Raw genomic sequence first — 17,760 nt, forward strand, 5'->3', positions numbered from 1 at the left:
ACCCATTGACTAAGGCAATTTCTACGAATATTGTGATCAATGGTGTCAAATGCGGCACTCACATCTAGGAGGATGAAAACAGATAAATGGCCTCTGTCTGCTTTTACCCGCCAGTCATTTACTACTTTAACAAGTGCAGTTTATCTGCTGTGATTTGTTCTAAAACCTGACTGAAATTTATCAAGAATAGCATGTTTTTTGAGGTGGTCATTTAACTGCATAATGACTACCTTCTCTAGAATTTTACTTAAGAAAGGCAGGTTAGATTACAACTATCAACGTAACAATAGGCTGCATGGCAACAGCTTGTGGGGAAACTAGAACTTAAGGTTAAAGTTGTCTCACTTCCAGTTAAGATTATAAAATGACATTAAAAATTCAGAATCATTGTCTCCATGATGGGACAGTTAACTTGGTGAGCTGGAATGTTAAAGACCTGAATCACAAATTAAAGAGAAAGAAAGTATTTTCTCACCTAACAGGTTTAAGCGCTTAAATAGTATTTTTACAGGAGACCCACTTACTAAGCAAGGTTCAGTTCCGGCTGGAAAAAGACTGGACCGGCCAAATGTTTCATTCTACCTTTACAAAGAAAACTAGAGGACTGGGAATTTTCATACATTGAACAGTCTCATTTGAGCATCAGATGTAGTATCTTACTCTGAAGGGAGATATGTGATTGTCATGAGCAACTTACTTAATTGTAAAGTGATTTTGATAAATGTTTATGCACTGTGAACGCTGGCCCGGACACACGCAGACGGACAACATAGTTTCACCCACACACTGTTTATTTACAATTAATTATTTACAAAAGTCACGTGCACCACAAACCCCAGTGCCTCTTGCACCGATTCCCCAAAGTCCAGGCCTCACTCTTCCAGTGCCACTCTCTTTTTGACCGCCTCCCGTCCTCTCTCCAGCTCTGTCCTCTTCCACCCGACATCCACCGCTGACTGGAGGGAGGCGGCCCCTTTATAGGAACCCAGATGGGCTCCAGCTGCTTCCCGGCAATCTTCCGCGGACACACCCCCTGGTGTGGCGGAAGTGCCAGGCTCCTGGGATCATCAGGCACTGGGGCGCTGCCTGGCGGTGGCCATGGGTCCCTACAGGGCTGGGCTTCCAAGCCCTCTACCCGAGGCCTCCAGTATAACCAGGACAGACGCCCCCTCTCGGACTGGAGGAGGCACAAGCCCTCCTCTGGTCCCGGCCGGGGACCACACGGGATATACCGGCATCAGGGCCGCCGCCTGGCGGTGGCCACGGGTCCCCACAGGGCTGGGCTTCCAAGCCCTTTACCTGAGGCCCCCAACATAACCAGGACGGATGCCCCCTCTCGGTCTGGAGGAGGCACAAGCCCTCCTCTGGTCCTCCTGGGCGTCCCGGCCGGGGACCATAGCACCTAATGTCGATGATAAGGAATTCATGCAAAATGTATTTGCATTCATTCTCAATGTGAACACTCATAAAATTGTAATGGCTGGGGACTTTAATTGTGTTTTAAATCCACTCTTAGATAGGACTCCTGTCACTGGGGGATGACATCTAACACAGCAAAGACAATTACACAGTTTGTAACTGACTACAACTTATCAGACCCCTCGAGGTTTATAAACCCAAACTCAAGAACATATTTGTTCTGTTCACTAGTACATCATTGCTTCTCAATAATTGATTATTTCTTTATAGATAATAATTTCTTGCCTATAATTAAATCTTGCAAGTACAATGCTATTGTTATTTCCGACCATGCACCTATGATCTTGGAGCTAAAGTCATTATCCTCCACACAATTACCTCACAGATGGTGTCTTAACCCGCTTCTATTAGCAGATGAGAACTGTACAGAATTTATATCCAAACAAATCAGCTTCTTCCTAGAGACAAATAGATCCTCAGAGGTGTCTGCAGGAATACTCTAGGAAACTCTTAAGGCTTTCTTAACAGGACAGATTATTTCATATCTTTCCCACAGGAATAAATTAGAAGCCAAGAAAGTATCAGAGTTTAGAAGCGGAATTACTAAAATAGATGATGAACATGCCAGGCGTCCAAGTGAGGCTGTACATAGGAAAAGGCAGGTTCTGCATGCAGAACTCAACTTCTTGACAACTAAAGAAACTGAATAACTAATTTATAAATCAAGACATCATTACTATAAACATGGAGACAAAGCTAATAATTTTAGCTCAACAAATCCATAAGCAAGAAGTTCACAATGCAATCCCAGTAATCACCAACATGAACAGAGATGAAATCATTGACCATAAAAACATAATGTACACATTTAGAGACTACTATAAATCCTTATATTCTACTGAGTTTAAAGAGGACAACACACAATCTAATGCATTTCTGGATACATTACAGATACCACAAATAGATACTTTTAGTGCGGAGGAACTGGATAAAGCTTTGGCTCTATCAGAATTACTAGATGGCATAAAGTTACTTCAAGGCGGGAAAGCAGCAGGTCCTGATGGCTACCCTGTAGAATTTTATAAGAAACTCTCCACTCAGCTAGCTCCCCTCTTATTAGCAACATTTACAGCTAGAGACAATCAAATTCTACCTCAAAATTTTTGACAAGCATTAATCACCGCCTTTCCTAAACAAAATAAGGACTTATTACAATGTGCATCATATAGACCAATTTCGCTTTTGAATAATGATGTTAAAATACTCTCAAAAGTCATAGCTAGAAGGATGGAGAAAGTGCTACCTTCGATAATATAAGAAGATCAAACTGGATTTATCAAGGGTCAACACTTATCTTCCAATCTTCGACGCCTGTTTAATGTAATATACTCACCAGTAACGTCAACACCCCAGAAATATTAGTATCATTGGATGCAGAAAAAGCATTTGACATGACTAAATGGAATTACCTTTTCACTACATTAGAGAAATTTGGGTTTCGTCTGAACATTTGTGCATGGATGAAACTACTGTATACCAATCCAGAAGCTTCAGTTTATATTAACAACATATGTACTTTAAACTAGAATGTGGTACCAGACAAGGATGCCCCTTGTCACCACTGCTATTTGCAATCGCTATTGAACCACTGGCGGTTCACTGTTGAAATGCTTATGAGATAAAGGGGATTATCAGAGAAGGACTGGAACAGGAATTTTCTCTATATGCAGATGATATGGTACTGTATATATCAGACCCACAAAATTCTGTGCCTGCAGTCTTAACAGCACTCACAGAATTTAAAAAGATCTCTGGTCTCAGAATTAATTTGAATAAAAGTGTACTCTTTCCAGTGAATTCTCAAGCATATAATATTAGATTGAGCACCCTACCTTTTATCATTGCAGATCAGTTTAAATACCTAGGGGTAAATATCACAAGTAAACACAAAGCTCTTTAACAGCAAAATTTCACAGTCTGTATGGAAAAAATTAAGCAAGACTTACATAAATGGTCAACCCTTCATCTCACTCTAGCTGAAAGAATTAACGGTATTAAGATGAATATTCTTTTTTTTTCAAAACATTCCAATATACATTAATAAATCATTTTTTAAGCAATTAGATTCAACAATAACCTCATTTATTTGGAACTCAAAACATCCACGTATCCAAAGAACGACCCTACAAAGACCTAAGGCAGGAGGTGGGATGGCTCTACCTAACTTTCAGTTTTATTACTGGGCAGCAAACATACAAGCTATAAAATCCCAGACACAAATAGATGAACATACACAGGCTTGGTCCGCAATAAAAGTAAAATCCTGCAGTACTTCTTTACATTCCCTGCTCTGTGCCCCAACAAAAGTAAGTTATCGCCAATATACAAATAACCCAATTGTGCTTCACTCTATCAGAATATGGAACTAATGTAGAAAGCATTTTAAGATAGATAATCTTTTATCTGTGGCACCACTGCAAGAGAACCACCTCTTTCAACCCTTGCAAACATATGCAGTTTTTAATATCTGGAAAATATTTGGGATTCAGTTGCTTAAAGATATTTATATAGATGACATCTTTTCATCCTATGAACAGTTAAAATCCAAAATTAACTTTCCAGCTACACATTTCTTTCTCTATTTTCAAATTAGGAACTTTGTCAAACAGAACCTGCCCGATTTTCCTCATCTTGCACCCTCCTACATGCTGGAAAAGATATTGCTCAATTTTGAGGATTTAGACACCATCTGTGCAATATATAAAATAATTTTACATTCCCTCCCTTTCAAAGATCCAAGAGGACAATGAGAAAAAGATCTCTTAATCAATATATCACAAAAGGAGTGGAAGGTAGCAATGCAGAGAATTCACTCGAGCTCCATATGCGCAAAGCATACAATTATTCAACTCAAAATTATATATCGAGCTTATCTGTCTTGCTTAAAACTGTCCAAAATGTTCCCAGGTCAAGATCCAACCTGCGAACACTGCAATCAAGTTCCAGCTTCACTGCGTCACATGTTTTGGGCCTGCACCAAATTAACATCATTTTGGACCAAAATTTTTAAGTGCCTTTTAGACAGCCTTGGTGTCACAATCTCTCCTAATCCATTAACAGCTGTTTTTGGTGTTCTTCCAGATGGACTTAAAGTGGAGAAGGACAAACAAACTGTGATTGCATTCACTACACTATTGGCACGTGGACTTATTTTGCTATACTAGAAGAATCCTAACTCTCCTCTTTTAAGTCAGTGGGAAAGCAATGTTTTATACTATTTGAAACTGGAAAAATTTTAATTCTCAGTTAGAGGATCGGTACAGAATTTTTTCAAAACCTGGCAAGATCTAATCAATGATATTTTAGAATAAGCTCTTAAAGCACAGAGGAAGCAATTCTTTCTGCATTTCTTTTTCTTCTCCATTCATCTCTATTGCCCTTTTAAACTAATCAATTTAGGTTGTTTACAAGCTTTAAGCTTTACTCCATTGGCCATGCTCTCTTTCTTAGAGATGGTGGTCAATTTGTTTTCATCCTATTTTTTTTTGTAAAAATTGATCTATCTGTATGGAATGATTACAATAAAATTAATAAAATGTATATAAAAAAAGGAATCTGACTGGTTGGCTGTGAAACACTTGTTTTCATGCTTAATTGCAAGCTGGACTACTTACTCTGCTCCACTGGTTTCTTATCTAGTTGTGTTTTGCAGTTTGCTCCACTGGTATTTTTTAACTCGGTTTTAATTAGTTTTCCTGGTAAGTTATCAGAGAATCTCCTTTGCTGCTTCTGAACACTTAATTAAAGCAATAGTTTGCTGTTCCTGTTCATTTACCTTGCTCTTTTCCTCAAGTAATGTTTAAGTTGTACATCACAATATAAAGCAATGCCACGTTGAAAATGATTAGATAGAGGAGCATTTTATTTGTGAAATTTAAAAAGGGAAACATCCAGCCTCCGTGCATGTGCAGCTATGTACTCAAACATCTACTTGCATTATAGTTCAACTTAGTCCTTAAATACAAGTCTACATATGCTGTTTGTAAGAATGTTCAGTACCTGGTTCTTATACCCCTGCTAAAATATTAATATTACATGTATTACAGTAATATTACATGTTGAAATTTTCAGTGCATAATTGTTAAAAGCCAGAATGTTTCAATAAAGAAAAATGTAAAATATAATTAATATTTTTAAAAGACTTTATTCTTTATATAAATCCATTTTTTATGTTGAAGCATCACTTCTTACATATAGAAGGCTCAAATCTGAATTATCTATGTGTCGCCATTTTGCAAGTCTTTTTATATGTTGTATCTTATTATTGCACTCCCTAATTTTATGTGTACGTTCATTTCAATTTGTTTTAATACAGGCATCTGATCTGGTGGTAGAGAAATGTTGCAGGCCTAATCCTAAACCAGATGTTAAGTCTTTGGTTTTTGGGAAGTATTTTTCTGACCATATGCTGGTTGTGAGATGGAACACAGAGAAAGGATGGACACGTCCTGAAATTAAGCCCTTCCAGAACCTGTCGCTGCATCCAGCCTGTTCAGCTCTGCATTACTCCTTGGAGGCAAGTGCATAATATTGAAACTATCATTGAACATCTGCCAATCTGTATTTTCTTGCACATATAATTGTTTTTGTTTTGCTCATTCTATATTATCAATTGGCCAGCTTTTTGAAGGAATGAAGGCTTTTCGTGGGGTTGACAACAGAATACGTCTCTTCAGGCCCATGCTGAATATGCAAAGAATGTTCCGTTCTGCTCAGCGGTGCTGCTTGCCTGTAAGTAAATGTGTATTTAAATAGTTGTCTATTTTGTGTTTACCATTAAATACAAAGGCAAACAGCATTATGCTGAATGTAAGAAAGAAACTCTGTATAAGTCGCCAGTCCATCGCAAGACACGCACATTCACACTATAATATGCATGTTTCTGGGAAGTAAGAAAAATAATCAAACACTCTGGTAAGAAAAACCCATGTAAACCTAAGGAGTGCATGAAAACTTTATCCGGTGTGGGTAGACCTCATTTTCCATGCTTAGATTCTTGACCTGATCCATTGTGCTATTCCTGCTAAAGTAAAAGCTAATGGATAAAGTTATAGAAGAAAAATAAGTAACTTTGATTAGATTTTAAGCATTTTAAAACATGCTGTTTTTACAGGTAAATAACTAATATATTCTTAAATATGAATTGGAAAGTTGACTGGGGTTTGCTTACGTAGCAAAAAATAACTAGTGTTTTGATACTTAATTTGGAAAGCATCAGTAAACTAAATGTGCTTTGTAAAATTTATGATGATATATTTGGCCACCTGACGGTGCTTAATTAATCATCGTTGTTTGTTTTGTAGTATTTTTCATTCTAAATTACATGGTTCTCATCAGAAGTATCTGCTTTTTAGCTGCTTTTATATTGATCATATAAAAGCAAAAGTAATCCCTTTGTCTACTTTTCCTTGAGGCTTTAAAGCAAAAACACAAAAGTAAGTTTCCCCTATAATGGAGAATTATGTGAAAATTAACTTACGTATACTTATATCATGCAGTAAAATAAAGCTTTTCCTAATAAATAGCTGTAAAATTTCAAACAAACTGTATTCTGTACAGAAATACCACCCAAATACCACTGAGATATGTTTAGTGGCAGAATGTTTTGAAACTTTAGTACAGTACAGAATTATTTGTCCAGAATGACATATTGTAGCTAGAATTGATCAATATTTAAAAGTACAAACCACAATTCCAAAAAAGTTGTGACACTTTCAAAAAATGCACTAAAAACAAAAATCTATAATTTGATAATACTCTTAAATCTTTATTTAACAGACAAAAGGACAAAGAAAAGATTTTCAGTGTTTTTACTGACAAAATTAATTTGATTTATTAAACATAAACAATATTAGAAATTGATGCCTGCAATACACACCAAAAAAGTTGGGACAGAGGCAAGTTTACCATTGGGTCAACATCCCTATTTACACTTCTTAATCATTTGACAATTGAAAAAACTTATTGTTTCAGTTTTTCAAATGGAATTTCTGCTCATTCTTGCTATATACAAGACTTGAGCTGCTCAACACACTGTGGTCACCTTCGACAGGCAAGCTATTCAAGCACACGGACTATGTGTCTACGAAGCCACGCTTTTGTAATTTGTGCAGAGTGAGGTCTGGCATTGTTTGGCTATGTCTGTCATGGTAGCATGACGGTTTCTAATGCAATACCACCAAGCAGCTTAAAGGTCATGCACATTCAGCAGTGGTTTCCAGCCTTGGCTTTTACTGATGAACATTTCTCCTGACTCCCTGAATCTTTTCACAATGTTATTAATTGTAGCTGGTACCAGACCTCGGGGGTTTGGAAATCAAATTTTTTTTCTACTTGTCCACGGACAAGTAAATTTAGAAAATCCACTTGTCCGCCAGTTAAATTCACTTGCCCATACACAAATAACAAAAGTGAAAAATAGTTTATTTTTTCTGATCTTTTTTATTGATGCCAAAACTGCCTTCCATTTTCAAACTGAAAAAAGTTATTTCAGGGAGTAGTATTTTGCCACCTTGCTCTATAACATTATATAAAAAAGATTCCCTTTTCATTTTAACTCACTAATAAGCAATGCCTTCATTATAGCTACACTAGTTCTGTTTCACATATTACAGTTACATAACAGAACACTGTCCTGATTCATTTTCTGCCATGTTCTTCAGCTTTTGTCTTGCAACATCTCCCCCAAGAATCTTTACCATCTCAGACAGCATTGGCTGAATGCTGTTCATTTCTGCTTGAGCTGAACTGCATGGTTCCTGGTACTGATACTGACGGCAAATTTGGCAAAAAACGGAGTCAGTGTCGTCTGCATTTTCCCACAGGAACTTTTTGAGCCATTGCGATTGAAAAGACCGTTTTCGTTTTTTATCATACTCACGGTCCCTTTCAACTTTTGTTTTTCTTTTCTTGTCCTCATTGTCAGGTTTTTCAGGGCCTGTTGTGCCAGTTTTAATCAAGAAAAAAAATAATCACATCTAAGTGAAGATTTTTATAGATATTTCATAACATCTGGAAGCTGTTAGAATGTTTTCTTCTTTATTTTTAATAAACTGACAGCACAAAATCAACTTGTTTTATATGAAAAATTCTCTAATCAAAACGATCTATAGACAGCTCATCAAAATTGATGTTGTCACGCAATAAATTTCTCAACTCCTCAATATATCACAACCTATGTGAATACGCAAATTTCAGGAAAGATTAACTGCCTAACAAGCTTTGTTATGTGGTGAAAACATTTGCATTGTAAGTAAAATGACCATATTTTTATGTAGAAACAATGCGTTTTATCAAAAATATATAAAAGTTATTGATTATAATGAAAAATTATCAGATTACATCGTAATATCGGCATGACAAAAAATGACCGCATCTCCAAGCGTGTAAATAGTAGGGTAAAATACTAAGACCATAAGAGTGCTTCCCCTTTGAAGAAACAGCCGACATTTTATAAACAATATTGAAGACCAATCTGACATGAAGAACATGCCTAAGTAGACTGTTTCCGCACGAAGTACGTACCTAAATGTTTAAAGTTTGAAAGTAGTGGTAAAAATGTGCCCTGCACAGCACATATAATTCTTTTTTCTCCATAAAATTGCACTTGTCCGCGGACAACTCAAACCAGAAAAACACGCTTGTCCGACGGTCAATTTACCTGGGTTGGACGAGTCGGGCATTGGATTTCCGCACCCCTGGGAATCCACATCCTGCACTGAGAAAAAATGTTTTTAAATTGATAGAGGATTCTCTCACGAAGTTCATCACAAAGTGGTAAGCCACGACCCATCTTTGCTTGCAAAGACAGAGCTTTTGTTGGATGCTCCTTTTATACCTAATCTTGTTACCTACACCTGTTACCAGTTAACCTGGTAATTGAGGAACCATACAGAATGTTACTTGTATAATCTTTACAGTCTTACTTTGCCTCTCCCCTAACTTTTTTCATTTTAACTAAGTTTGTAGGTATAAACACTGAAAATCATTTCTTTATCCTTTTGCCTATTAAGTAAAAGCTCTTGTGAATTACCTAATTACAGATTTTAGTTTTTATTGCATTTTTAGAAAGTGTCCCAACTGTTTTGAAAATGTGGTTTGTAAATGATAAAGATATGATGAGATGGCCAATTACTAATGCAGTTGTGACTGTCATAAGAGATCAAATTTATAGATTGGCTTTAGTAGTTATATGCATGGGGTTTATGTCAAAATGATTTATGACCTTTTAGCCCTGCCCCCTATGACGTCATACCGGCAGTCCTGCCCGTGTGATGCAATACCGGAAGTCCCGCTTGTATGACGTCACACAGGAAAGTCCAGCCCCTCCACGTGACCTAGCCCCGCCCCTGCACCTGATTGGTTCAGGAAACTGTCAAGGGCATTTTGATGGATGTCTGCCCCCTCGTTGAACCCGCCCCCGGCACCTGATTGGTTCAGGAAACTGTCAAGAGCCTTTTGATGGATGTCTGACCCCTGTTTGAACTCATCCCACAGCTACCTGCTTAATTAAACAAACTGTCAAGGGCGGTTTGATAGATGTCTGCCCCCCCTCCTTGAACGGGCATGCCCAGGGCATGTCCTGACAAATCCAGGCAAGTTTCTATCCAGACCCTGCTGTTCACCCCTTCTGAAAGGGCTGTATAAAAAAGCGGATCATCTTCGGTTCTAAAGACTCTGTGATAAAAAAATGGAATCTATGCCCGATACCCCGGTGAAGCGTCCGTTCCGCAGAATCTATTTGAATGATCGTTTGAGAAGAGTTAAAAGATGTTTGGTGCCTGAGTTTCTTGAAGTTGAAGCTCAGTCTAAGTTACGCGAAACATGGCTGCTATCGGAGGACAACAAGGAAAGCTGTCCGCCGGCTTTAGTATTGAAGGACTGAATTCTGCAAATTGAAACTGTGGTCGAGTAACGGACTATGAGGGCTGAAACGTAACTCGTTTCGAGTGATGACGCCATGTAAAACCCTCCTTTATTTTAAGCCACACCCTTCCCTTTTATCATAAATACACAGCCTGTTAGTCAGAGGAATACCCGGACCTATCTGCAGGGGTTACAGGACTTGGTGAAATCTTATAATCTGAGTCATCACCGAGGTATAAAAATGGCCCCCGCTGAGGTGAATAGTCTTTAAAACCTTTATATGGCCTAACTAAACCCCAAAAAAACCCAAAATATAAGCTCAAAGTCGGTGATACGGTGAGAGTGTCGAAATCCCAGAATCCTTTTACTAAAGGATACGAACAAACCTTCTCAGATGAGGTATTTACCGTTTCTGAACTAGTCCCGAGAGATCCGCCTGTCTACAGGCTCAAAGATTATGACGGCGAAGATATTATAGGCTCCTTTTACGACACGGAGTTACAAAAGATTCGAGGGACGGATGTCTTCAGGATTGAAAAGATTCTGTCAAAAAAAATATCCGTAGAAAAAAGCATATTTCGGTGAAATGGCTCGGATGGCCCAAAACGTTTAACAGTTGGATCCCTGAAAGCTACACACAAGACGTTAAATACTGAGAATGAAAAATAGTATTTCATTCACAGGCTTTTCACAATGGAGAGAAAAAGCTTTTACGTTGTTCTTCCCAGCAATTCTTCCAGGGATGTTTTCCCTAATAACACCATCGCCCAATTTACCATCAAATTAGCCGCCCCAATCCGAACTACAGGGCCCCTGGGAAGTTGCATTGGCCGAAATTCAGTATTCGCACACCTGGAATAACCTAGGTAAACCGGATAATAATTTTATTCTGGTGTCCCCACGAATAGTTAAATATTATACTATTCCATCAGGGTATTACGCTAGCCTCGAGAAAGTGACCTCCAAGATGAATGAAGTGTTTGGCGAAAGAACCCCAAGCCGTTGAGGGTGGTTCAGCCAACACTCCAATACCTGAAAACACCATGAGATTCCGCTACAGCGCTATCGAGCGAAGATTCTACGTCGTAAGCACCGTGAACGATGAATCTTTGTATGTCAAGGGACAGTTGGCGATGCTTTTAGGAGCTCATGGGGACGTGAGCATAGGTCTGGTGAATGAAGCTCCATACCCCGCAGATATCAGAACGGGGTTTTATACCTTGTACGTCTACAGCGACATTGTGTCTCATCAAAGAGTTGGAGACAGCTACATCCCTCTCTTGAAATGCGTACTTATTGAGGATGAGATGAATAAGATTACCACAATCACCTACGACAGGCCGCACTACGCTCCGGTCAGCAAGAATCAGTTTGATACTTTGACCATTGTAATAAAGACAGATCAGAACAAACCGGTTCCATTTCAGTTTGGTAAAGTCATTGCCAACTTACATTTCAGACCCTGTAAAAGTTGTATACACGACTACAGTAATCCCTCACTATATCGTGCTTCGACTTTCGCGGCTTCACTGTATTGCGGATTTTAAATGGAAGCATATCTAAATATATATCACGGATTTTTCGGTGGTTCGCAGATTTCTGCGGACAATGGGTCTTTTAATTTATGGTACATGCTTCCTCAGTTTGTTTGCCCAGTTGATTTCATACAAGGGACGCTATTGGCAGATGGCTTAGAAGCTACCCAATCAGAGCATGTATTACATATTAACTAAAACTCCTTAATGATATAAGATATGCTTCCCGCGAGGTGCTTCATTGTTTGCTTTTCTCTCTCTCTCACCCTCTCTGACATTCTCTGCGCCTGATGGAGGGAATGTGAGCAGAGGGGCAGTTTGCACAGAGGCTGTTTGCTTAGAAGATACTGATGCTCCTCTACAAAATGCCACTTTATCGCGGTGTTTCGGCATACTTTAAAGCACGTATTGATTTTTTGATTGTTTGCTTTTATTTCGCTCTCTCTCTCTCTGATATTCTCTGCTCCTGACAGCGCTCCTTTGAAGAGAAGACATGTTTGCATTCTTTTAATTGTGAGAAAGAACTGTCATCTCTGTCTCGTCATGGAGCACAGTTTAAACTTTTGACTAAAGGGTGTTATTTCATGTCTAGAGGGCTCTAATAATGTTATCAGTGTGGGGGAGTTTATAAGGTCTCAAAATATATAAAAATAACCATACAAACATATGGTTTCTATTTCGCAGATTTTCATCTATCGCGGGGGGTTCTGGAACGCAACCCCCGATCGAGGAGGGATTACTGTAATACAGAGATGAGATCTTACCTGGACCCTAGCCCCTATGTGCATTATTATGAAGCAAAAAGGGAGGGTGGGGGGTTAAGGGGGGGAGAGAAAGAGAGCAGGCTTGATCTATACCTAATCTATCCTCTCAATCTTTATAATTATAACTATCAACGTAATAATAAGCTGCATGGCAACAACTCTTGGGGAATAGGAAATTAAGACCTAAAATATTTCACTTCCAGTTAAGACTATAAAATGACATCAAAAACTCAGAATCAGTGTCTCCATGATGGGACAGTTAACCGTAAGCTGGAATGTTAAAGGCCTGAATCACGAATTAAAGAGAAAGAAAGTACTTTCTCACCTAACAAGTCTAAATAATAAAATAGTATTTTTACAGGAGTCCCACTTACTAAGCAAGGATCAGTTCCGGCTGCAAAAACACTGGACTGGCCAAATGTTACATTCTAGTTTTACAAAGAAAACTAGAGGGTGGGAATTCTCATACATAGAACAGTACCATTTGTAGCATCAGATGTAGTATTGGATCCTGAAGGGAGATATGTGATGGTCATGGGAGACTTATCTAACTGTAAAATGATTTTGATAAATGTTTATGCACCTAATGTTGATGATAAGGAATTTATACAAAATTTATTTGCATCCATTCCCAATCTGAACACTCATAAACTTATAATGGCTGGGGACTTTAATTGTGTTCTAAATCCACTTTTAGATAAGACTTCCTCCACAGGGGGAACGACAACTAACACCGCAAAGATAATTACAAAGTTTATAACTGATCACAACTTATCAGATCCCTGGAGGTTTTAAACCCAAATTCAAGAACATATTCTTTCTACTCACCAGTACATCATTGCTACTCAAGGATTGATTACTTCTTTATAGATAATAACTTCTTGCCTAAGATTAAATCTTGTAAATACGATGCTATTGTTATTTCAGACCATGCACTATGATCTTGGAGCTGAAATTACTAAGCCCCATACACTCACCCGCAGATGCGCCTCAACCGCTTCTATTAGCTGACGAGAATTGTACTGAATTTATATCCAAACAAATCAAATTCTTTCTAGAGACAAATACATCCCCTGAGATCTCTGCAGGAATACTCTGGGAAACTCTTAAGGCCTTCTTAAGAGGACAGATTATCTCATATCTTTCCCACAGAAATAAATCCAAGCGAAGAAAGTAGCAGAGATAAAAGCGAAATTACTAAAATAGATGAAGAACATGCCAGACTACCAAGCGAGACTCTACATAGAGGAGGCAGGCTCTACATTCAGAATTAAACCTCTTGACAACTAAAGAAACTGAACAACTAATTTACAAATCCAGACATCATTATTATGAACATGGAGAGAAAGCTAATAAGCTTTTAGCTCAACAAATTCACAAGCAAGATGTACAAAACGCAATCTCGGTAATCACTAACACGAACGGAGATAAAATCATCAACACAAAAATATAATGCACACTTTAGAGACTACTATAAATCCCTATATACTACTGAGTTTAAAGAAGACAATATACAATCTAATGCATTTCTGGATACATTACAGATACCACAAATTGACGCTTTTAGTGTGGAGGAACTTGATAAACCTCTGTCATTATCAGAATTACTAGATGCTATAAAGTCACTCCAAGGCGGGAAAAGCAGCAGGCCCTAATGGCTACCCTGCAGAGTTTTACAAGAAATTCTCCGCTCAGCTAGCTCCCTCCTATTAGCAACATTTACAGAAGCCAGAGATAACCAATCTCTTCCACAAACCTTTCGCCAAGCACTAATCACTGTCTTTCCAAAACAAAATAAGGACTTATTACAATGTGCATCATACAGACCAATTTCACTTCTGAATAACGACGTTAAAATACTCTCTAAAATCATAGCTAGAAGGATGGAGAAAGTGCTCCCCACTGTAATATCACAAGACCAAACTGGATTTATTAGGGGCCGACACTTATCTTCAAATCTTGAGCCTGTTTAATGTAATATACTCACCAACTAAATCAAACACCCCAGAAATATTATTATCATTGGATGCAGAAAAAGCATTCGACATGATTGAATGGAAATACCTTTTACTATTTTGGAGAAGTTTGGGTTTGGCCCGAACATTTGTGCATGGATTAAATTACTGTATACTAACCCAGAAGCTTCAGTTTGCATCAATAACATTTGCTCAGACTACTTTAAACTAGAACGTGGCACAAGACAAGGATGCCCTTTGTCACCACTGCTGTTTGCAATTGCCATTGAACCACTGGCAATACATTGTCGAAATACTGATCAGATAAAGGGGATTAGCAGAGAAGGACTGGAACAGAAAATCTCATTATATGCAGATGACATGGTACTGTATATATCGGACCCAGAAAATTCTGTGCCTGCAGTCTTAGCAGCACTCACAGAATTTCAAAAGATCTCTGGTCTCAGAATTAATCTGAATAAAAGTGTACTCTTTCCAGTGAATTCTCAAGCATATAATATTAGATTAGACACCCTACCTTTTATCATTGCAGAACAGTTTAAATACCTAGGGGTAAACATCACAAGTAAACATAAAGCTCTTTATCAACAAAATTTCGTGTCTGCATGGAAAAAATTAAACAAGACTTGCATAGATGGTCAACCCTTCATCTCACACTAGCTGGAAGAATTAACACTGTTAAGATGAATATTCTTCCTAAGCTCCTTTTTATTTCAAAACATACCAATATACATTAATAAATCATTCTTTAAGCAATTAGATTCAACAATAACCTCATTTATTTGGAATTCAAAACATCCACGCATCAAAAGAGCGACCCTACAAAGACAAAAGGCAGAAGGCATGGCTCTACCTAACTTCCAGTTTTATTACTGGGCGGCAAATATACAGCGATAAGAACCTGGACACAAATAGAAGAACATACACAGGCATGGACCGCAATAGAAGTAAAATCCTGCAGTACTTCTTTGTATTCCTTGCTCTGCGCTCCAATAAACACACGTTATCGGCAATACACTAATAACCCAATTGTGCTCCACTCACTTAGAATCTGGAACCAATGTAGAAAGCATTTTAAGACGGAGAAGCTTCTTCTGTGGCACCCTGCAAGAGAACCACCTCTTTCAACCTTCACAAACATATGCAGTTTTAATATCTGGAAAAATTTTGGAATTAACTTGCTTAGAGATCTTTATATAGACAACGTCTTTGCATCCTATGAACAATTACATTCCAAATTTAACATTCCAGCTACACATTTCTTTCACTATCTTCAAATCAGGAACTTTGTTAAACAGAACCTTCCAGATTTTCCTCATCTTGCACCCTCATCCACGCTGGAAAAATATTGCTCAATTTCAAGGAGTTAGACTCCATCTCTACAATATATAAAATCATTTTACAATCCCTTCCTTTCAAAGATCCAAGAGGACACTGGGAAAATGATCTCTCAATTAATATATCAGAAAAGGAGTGGAAAGTAGCAATGCAGAGAATTCACTCAAGCTCCATATGCGCAAAGCATACAATTATACAACTCAAAATTATTTATCGAGCACATCTGTCTCTAAAACTCTCCAAAATGTTTCCAGGGCATGATCCAACCTGCGAACGTTGCAACCAAGCCCCAGCCTCACTGGGTCACATGTTCTGGGCCTGCACCAAATGAACATTATTCTGGACAAAAATTTTCATTACCTCTCAGACAGCCTTGGACTCACAATCCCTCCTAACCCATTAACAGCTGTGTTTGGGGTTCTTCCAGAGGGCTTAAAGTGGAGAAGGACAAACAAATTGTGATTGCATTCACTACACTCTTGGCACGCAGACTTATTCTGATAAACTGGAAGAACCCAAACTCTCCTCTTTTAAGTCAGTGGGAAACCGATGTGTTATATTATTTGAAATTGGAAAAAATCAAATACTCAGTTAGAGGATCCGTACAGACTTTTTTCAAAACATGGCAGGATCTAATCAGTAATATTTTAAAATAAGTTTATAAAGCACAGAGAATTTATTAATTTAGGTATGTTTACAAGCCTTAAATTTTACGCAGTTACGCAGGGGATCGATCTGTTCTTAACATAATTCTTCTTTTTGTAAAAACTTGATTGCTATGTATGGATTCTAATAAAATTAATAAAAAAAGAAATCGAGCTAGTAGCTCGTCGTACAGAGGCTGCCAGCAGCTGTAAAACCAGACTACCAGACGTCGGGGCGACGAGAAAGCACATGGTCCGCGTGCTCCAAGAGCTTTTTCACATAATGTGATTTGCCCGAACAAGAGGGTCCCAAGACTATTTTCGAGAACGGATGCTGAAGTCTAACGTCAAAACCCTCTTTAGTATCCATAGGGGAGAGTGGTGAAATCGGGCAACAGAACCCTTTTGTTGTACACCACTCTGAATCTTCTTCTGAGTGGACGAGTTTGTAATGTCTGGTTCTTTTTGTTCCTATGAATCTGTGCGCCCTGAACCGTTATTTCTTTCGCGAGATTGAGTTCCACAAAACTATGCACTAAATCCATTAGCGAGTATATGTTTACCGCTTGAGCTGTTTAGTGATTGAGAATAATGCCCTTTACCTTCATGCAGACCTTTCCTTTGAACGTTTTGTACGCGTACGACCCCCAGAAACAAACTCTTCTATGAAATCGTCAGGATCTAGTTCGCTGGAGAGTTCCCCTAAATAGTTACCGAGCGGCGGAATTTACTGCCCGGGTGAGGCTGTGAAAATAACGGAATCTGTATCATGATACAGAATCCTCGACCCTAAACGTTCCAGCAAACTGTACAATTCTAGGCGGGCATAGGCCGTGGTAAAATAGGACACCCTGTACATGTCTGAAAACAGGTAATCGAAGAATTCTTGGCTGTGTTTAATAAACGTCGTGGTCGGTTGATTAGGCTTCTGACCGAATTTTTTCCCAAAGAGAATTCAGAAATAACTTGGAAATTTGTCTCTTAGCTGGGTTGGAGGTGATGTTTTCACTCTCCAATAAGACGCCTTCTTTTATGAAATAGTCGTCAACATAGTGCCGGCGGGAGACCTTGTCCTGGGCCCACGTGGGCCACCCGGAGGCTTCCTGTTTGCCTTTCAGATGAATTTTGATGTAATCGGCAAATAAATCAGATGTGCTCT

At 38.5% G+C, this 17,760-nt stretch overlaps 1 protein-coding gene across 1 annotated transcript in view; it reads left to right on the top strand.

Moving 5' to 3' along the window:
- bcat2 (branched chain amino-acid transaminase 2, mitochondrial) overlaps positions 1-17,760 on the top strand; it is a 221,255-nt gene that overhangs the window by 72,217 nt on the left and 131,278 nt on the right. The window contains exons 3-4 of the mRNA XM_039773887.1: positions 5,795-5,995; positions 6,100-6,210. Of these exons, the coding sequence (XP_039629821.1) occupies positions 5,795-5,995; positions 6,100-6,210 (312 nt within the window). The remainder of the gene's footprint in view (positions 1-5,794; positions 5,996-6,099; positions 6,211-17,760) is intronic.

Source organism: Polypterus senegalus, chromosome 13 (genome assembly GCF_016835505.1).
Source record: "Polypterus senegalus isolate Bchr_013 chromosome 13, ASM1683550v1, whole genome shotgun sequence".
Taxonomy (NCBI): domain Eukaryota; kingdom Metazoa; phylum Chordata; class Cladistia; order Polypteriformes; family Polypteridae; genus Polypterus; species Polypterus senegalus.